A 6525-nucleotide genomic window follows, 5' to 3' on the forward strand; every position below is an offset into this window, starting at 1 on the left:
TCACCGCCTCAAAAACCCTAACCCTAAATTTCAACCCCCTGATTTATGCATATTTGAGTTGCTTTAACATTAGCCTCAGAGGGGCTGGTTAATGCTGTTAACTGTTAGCACTCCCCTCTTTGAGTCAGAAGGTTATGGGTTCAAGTCCCACTCCAGAGACTTGAGCACCAAACCTAGGCTGAAACTCCCAGTGCATTGCTGAGGGAATGTTGTACTGTCAGAGGTGCCGTCTGTCAGATGAAATGTTAAACTGAGGCCCCGGCTGCACTCTCTGGCGGATGTAAATAATCGTTTATCGAGGACAGCGGTGAAGAGTGAATAGAAGTGGTTAGAGATGGCCCCATCAGTGACGGAGACCATGAAAGTAGAGAAGCATGAGAGATGTCATGACCAATGGGTGTCCATGAATATGTGTCAGAGAGGTTATACAGAGACATAAGATTTTTAATGGGCCGGACTTTTCCATCAAAATATCATCATCATAAGCAGTCCCTTGTATCAAGGATGACTTGCTTCCATGCCAGAAAGGGATGAATTCACAGGTGTTTCAATGAAGGACCCAATATTCCAGATCCCGAAATACATGTTGACAGGTGGAAGATGCCTGTGTGTGGATTTTTTTTATGTTGGGTGACCGTTGCACACCAGCCACCACACGGGCTTGACAGAGCTAGGTCTTGGTCCAGTGGCAAGGGTTAACCAAGGCGACTGGAGACCTGCTCTGCTGCCGTCAAAGTAACAGTGAGGCTAATGGCGCTCGCCATTATTTATTGGAAAATGGTACGGCAACTTCGAGCAAGGAGCAAATGCATGGTTAAACATTCCAATGTGCTTTATAGCTAATGAAATACTTTTGAAGTGTGGTCACTGTTGTAATATAGGAAACGCAGCAGCCAAATTGCGCACATCAAGCTCCCACAAACAGCAATGTGATAATGACCAGATGATCTGTTTTTATGGATTTTGGCCGGGGCGTCAGGGTGAACTTCCCTGCTCTTCGTCGAATTTCGCCATGTGATCTTTTATGGCCACCTGTTGGAGTAGACGAGGCTGTGGTTTAATGTTTCATCTAAACGACGACACCATTTAACAGTGCAGCGCTCCCTCAGTACTCCCTCACTGGAGTATTAGCCTAGATTATGCATTCAAATCACTGTAGTGGGACTTAAACCACGACCTTGTGACTCATATTTGAAAGTGCTACCCACTGAGCCATGGTTAACACTGTCTAAGATATGGGTTAAGGTGTTTCATACCAGTGGTTCTCCCTTTGTCATCTGCATGCTCGCATTGAGAAACCTCCTCTTCCGTTCGACTGTCCTGCAGTCCTGTATCCCAACCCACTCGATTTTGCTTTCCTCTTTGCCGTTTATTATCTCCTAAATGTGACGCCCTTGGAGCAGATGAGCAGGGCTACAGAAATGCACTTTGGGGGCGATGTTAATCCGACTCACTCAGCAGAAACCTGGTGGTTGGACAGTTAGAATCGCACTGGCTCTTATCTGCCCGAAAACAATTTTAACTTGCTCTCCTGAGCAGGCAGCAAGGACACCCGCTCAGAGATAACAGAGACCCGGCTGTACTTTCAACTCGGGCCTGAGCAGGGAATCCACCTGGACTTAAAATCGGAGGCCTTTTTTATTTTGCAGTGTTCCAGGACTGTTAATAACATTGTAGTGATTATATCGCATATTTCTGCCATCTATTTATAATTGGCAGCACTGGTTTAAGATGGCTGAATAAGTCAAAATCCATTGTTAGTGTGCGCGTTCCTTGAACTCTTACTCATTTTATGGGGATCACATTCTGCAGATGCCATCTATTTTTCTTTGAAGATCATAAATCAGCGATCTAGCTCATTATTAATATCGAACAGTGCGATTTCAATCCCCGAGTCTGTAAATGTAACCCAGACTACGTGTGAGGGTATTATTTCTCTTGAATGTTTCTCACATATCTCATGAACCTGTCACCACATCACATCACAGCTCAGTTGCTGGAATTGTTCTTCCTTTCCAAATCAGTTTGAAAAGAATGGTTGAAATATCAAAGTACTGAGCCTATAAGCTACGGGAACAGCTTTGTTCCCCTGACGGTTTCGTGGCTTAATGTAACACTGCACCATCTTCCACCACAAGTGCTAATCGCCGCCATAACCACCACAACCCACTAACCACAGCCACCACCATCATCATATCCCACACCAACACCACCACTACAACCGCTTACCACAGCAACCACCGCCACTACTAATCACGAATTTAAAAAAAAAGAAAAGTAGGAAGTTATATAGCATTTATGCAGCACTTTTTACAACCACCAGATGTCCCAAAGCACTTTCCAGCCAATGAAATGTGGTCACTGTTGTAATGTCGGAAACATTGCCAAATTGCGCACAGCAAGCTCCCACAAGCCGCAATGTGATGATGACCAGACAATGTGTTTTAATGATGCTGATTGAGGGATAAATATTGGCCGGGACACCGGGGAGAACTTCCCTGCTCTTCTTCAAAATAGCGCCATGGGATCTTTTACATCCAGCTGAGAGATTAGATGGGGTCTTGGTTGATCATCTTAACCCAAAGATGGCATCTCCGACACTGCAGCACTCTCTCAGCACTGCACTGGTGTGTCAGCCTAGAATTTTGTGCTCAAGTCTCTGCTGTGAGACCTGAACCCACAGCCTTCTGACTCAGAGGGGAGGGTGCTATCTATTACCTGAGCCACTGACAGACTCCAAGTTATGAAGGCTCTAGTGGTGATTTACCAAACTTGCTTTCTCAGTGCCCACCCAAATAAGTCAAAATCCCTTGTTAGTGTGCGCGTTCCTTGAACTCTTACTCATGTTATGGGGATCAGATTCCGCAGGTGCCCTCTATTGAATGTTTCTCACATATTTCACGAACCTGTCACCCACGATTTTTCAGCCAAATGGAAGATTATGAGGTGGAGTGGGAAACGTGGCCCTCAATTCCCAATATGTGCTCCCAGCTTAGGAATGTCCAGCCGGAGTTAGCCATGGTTTAGTTATTTGCATTCTCGGATCTGGGTCAGAAGATTGTGGCTTCAAGTCCCACTTTAGCCACTTGAGCTCATAATCTCGGCTGACACTCCAGTGCAGTGCTGAGGGCACGCTGCACTGTCGGAGGTGCGGTATTTTAGATAAGACGTTAAACCGAGGTCCCATCTTACCTCTCAGGTGGATGTTAAAGATCCCATAGCCCTATTTTGAAGAGATGGTAAATTCTCCCTGGTACCCTGACCAATATTTATCCCCAAAACCAACATCACTAACTGGCATTATGGTGCGCATGAACGTTCTTGCCAATGCCCTCACAAGAACCAACAGTGCCAAGAAACCTGGAAAATGCCAAGCTCTCATTCGGCTATGCTCCAAAGTGATTGTGAGATTCCTGACTGTAATGATGAAGCATGGCTATATTGGAGAGTTTGAGATTATCGATGACCACAGGGGTGGGAAAATTGTTGTTAATCTCACAGGCAGACTGAACAAGTGCGGTGTCATTAGCCCCAGATTTGATGTTCAAGTAAAGGAACTCGAAAGGTGGCAAAATGGTCCTCTGTCTTCCTGTCAGTTTGGGTACCTTGTTCTAACGACCTCAGCTGGCATCATGGACCATAAAGAAGCCAAGCAAAAACACACAGGAGGAAAAATCCTAGGATTATTTTTCTGAAACCAGTCTATAATAAAACATTCAAACTAAAAAAAAAAACTGGTCATTTATCACATTGCTCTTTTTGGGAGCATGCTGTGCGCAAATTAACTGCCATGTTTCCTACATTACAAAAAGTGACTACACTTCACAGCGTACTTCATTGGCTATAAAGCACTTTGGGCTTTGGATGTGTTGAGCCTATGAAAAGCGCAGTATAAATGTGTTTGTTTTTTTTTGCTGAAGGAAAGAAGTTTGAGAAGGAACTGTATCAAGGTCTCCCAAATGGTTCTCTGCACAGATGGTACAGACGTTAGCTGGTTATTTAACTTGGATTGTGATTGCAGAACTCGGCACACGACTAAACTGACAAGCCTCCAGCAAGTGTGAAGATCTGAATTGTTCCTCCAGAGACCTAGGTAACTATAGCAGGCATAATTTGTTACATTGATTAACTCCTACAAAAAAAGGCACTAATAAATACCTGGCAAGGGATGCAGTTTAAGAAAAGAAACGAGTTGCATTTATAGCCCGCGGAATAGAATACAAGAATAGAAAGGTAAAGTTAAATTTATATAGAACCTTGACCGGACCATACGTGGAGTGCTGAGTGCAATTTTGGTCTCCGTTCTACAAAAAGGATATTGAAGCACTGGGGAAAGTGCTGAAAAGATTTACAAGGATGCTGCCAGAATTGGGAAGATGCAACTATCAAGAAGCATTGTCAAGGCTGGCGGCTCTTCCCTCTGGTAAAGAGAAGACTAAGAAAGAGAAATTCGGGTCGTTTGCACCTCCTGTTCGGGACGCTAACAGGGCGCTAGCGACTTTTCACCCATGCGCTGCACCGCTGCCGGCTCTCGTGAAATTCCGCGGGAGTTTAGCGGCGTTAACCTGTAGCGCCCCACTCCTGCCGGACAACGTCATCACTGTGCGCAGCCATCCGTTTTCGACCCCGGAGCAAAAATTCAGTCGTACCCCGCGAGGCATGCTACGGGCAGTGTCCACGACAGCCCTTCGGGGCGCATACCGGATTTTAGGCCGCTAGCCGGGTGAAAATTAAACGGGGAGGTGCGGCGCTGAAATTTTTTTAAATGGCCGACTTACCGTTCGCGGCATCGCCCTCTTCAAATCGCGGGGATCATGGCCTCGATGTTGCAGCCCACCACTCTGCTCCTGTGCCGGGCTGCGGACACGGCACCCCGCTCCCCGCTGGTGTTGTGGTGGCCCTTTCTCCCTGAGGCAGAGTCCGCAGTGTGCCCGCCCATTTAATGGAAGGGGCGGTCCCCTGTTCTCCCGCCAGTGCTTCGCATCTCTCCGCATAGCGCTGTAAGATTCCCAAAGGTTAACGCCCCCATCCCGCCCCCGAGATGAAGTGGAGTGCGAGACGTTACACTCCACTTCTTCTCAGGGGCAGTAAGCCCAGTTTAGCTGCTGGGGAGGGAATTCTGGGCCTGGCGCAGGAAGTCCCTCCTCACAGCTGTCTCTGTTCCCAATCCCGGGCGGTACGCAATATCCCCCCGCTAGGTGGATACCTGTTCGACATCTTTAACATTAACAAGGATTTCGGTCGGGTGGATATGGAGAAATTGTTTCCACTTATGGGTGAGTCCAGAACAAGAGGGTTTGCTTATAAGCTGGTCACTAAGAGATCAAATAAAGAATGTTGGAGGAATTTCTTCACACAGAATGTGGAACTCGCTGCCACATAGAGTGATTGAAGCAGAGCGCATTGATGCAATTATGATGAGACTTGATGCAAACACAAGGGTAAAGGGGATAGAGGGATATGGAGGCAAGGTGGGGAAAAGTAATTAGAGTGGGAGGAAGCTCATGTGAAGCTCATGTAACCGCGGGCAAAGACCAGTTGAGACGAGTGGCCTATTTCTGAGCTGTGCAATCTATGTTACATAACACCTCACTAGGTCTCTCAGAGATATCCTAAAGTACAGTAAATTACTTTATATTGCTGACTGTTATGCGGGCAAATAAATACAAGGCCCCACACATTAGGAGATGAATGGCCAGTTGAACTAATGGAGCTGGTTGAAGGAGGAATGTTGGTTTTGATGGCAAGAGAACTGTTACACTCATAATAAATGGTCAGACTGAGTACTGTGTGTAATGAGCAAGTGTGACCTTAGCTCCTTTATTAAGATTCCAGAGTGTAGGAAACTCGTGGGTGGCCTGCTTATATGTTGTACTCCCAAGGGATGCTGGGATCCCTTGGGACTCTGGTAGTCAGGTGTGATGCAGGTTACTCCCCCGTGAAGTCAACAGTACACTTATTTACAAGGTGAGATGATCTGGGGCTTTGCGTTCCCTTGTCGATCGTCTCGGTACAAATGCTGGTGTGGGTGGGTTGGTCAGTTCTTCACTGAGCTGTTGGACAGCCGGACTTGCTGGGCTGCTGGGGATGATAAGTTCGGTTTCATGGTCAACCATGATGTCAGTTGCCACTTGTGTGTGTGTGTTGGAAGGTCACAGTTGGTGGTGTACTCTTCGGGTTGTTCTTAGCTGTTGATGAACCTCAATTTGATTTGGTCCAAATGTTTTCTGTGCGTTTCTCCATTGGTCAGTTTGACCTGAAACACCCTACTCCTCTTTTTGGCTGTGACCGTGCCAGCGAGCCATTTGGGACCATGTCCATAATTAAGGACAAACACAGAATCATTGATCTCAATACCGCGTGACAAATTTGCGCGGACATGGTATACACTTTGTTGATGCCGCTTGCCCTCCATGTGATCATGGCGATCAGGGTGGACAAGAGAGAGCCTTGCTTAAAGCGCCCTTTTCATGAGCAGCTCAGCTGGGGACAACCGGGTCTTTGCTTGATTGTCTGAACTGCCCG

The 6525-nt window shown here is 46.7% G+C and overlaps 1 protein-coding gene across 1 annotated transcript; it reads left to right on the top strand.

The window, feature by feature from the left end:
* Window positions 1–3302: 3302 nt before the first annotated feature.
* Window positions 3303–3695, top strand: LOC139278365 (small ribosomal subunit protein uS8-like). The gene has a single exon (XM_070897036.1). The coding sequence runs from the start codon at window positions 3303–3305 to the stop codon at window positions 3693–3695; it is 393 nt and encodes a 130-aa protein (XP_070753137.1).
* Window positions 3696–6525: the final 2830 nt, after the last annotated feature.

The sequence above is a fragment of the Pristiophorus japonicus genome, chromosome 13 (assembly GCF_044704955.1).
Source record: "Pristiophorus japonicus isolate sPriJap1 chromosome 13, sPriJap1.hap1, whole genome shotgun sequence".
In the NCBI taxonomy this organism is placed as follows: domain Eukaryota; kingdom Metazoa; phylum Chordata; class Chondrichthyes; family Pristiophoridae; genus Pristiophorus; species Pristiophorus japonicus.

Bases quoted from the DNA above. Each gene is read 5' to 3' on its own strand.
- LOC139278365 (XM_070897036.1), top strand. From the start codon at position 3,303: ATGGTGCGCATGAACGTTCTTGCCAATGCCCTCACAAGAACCAACAGT.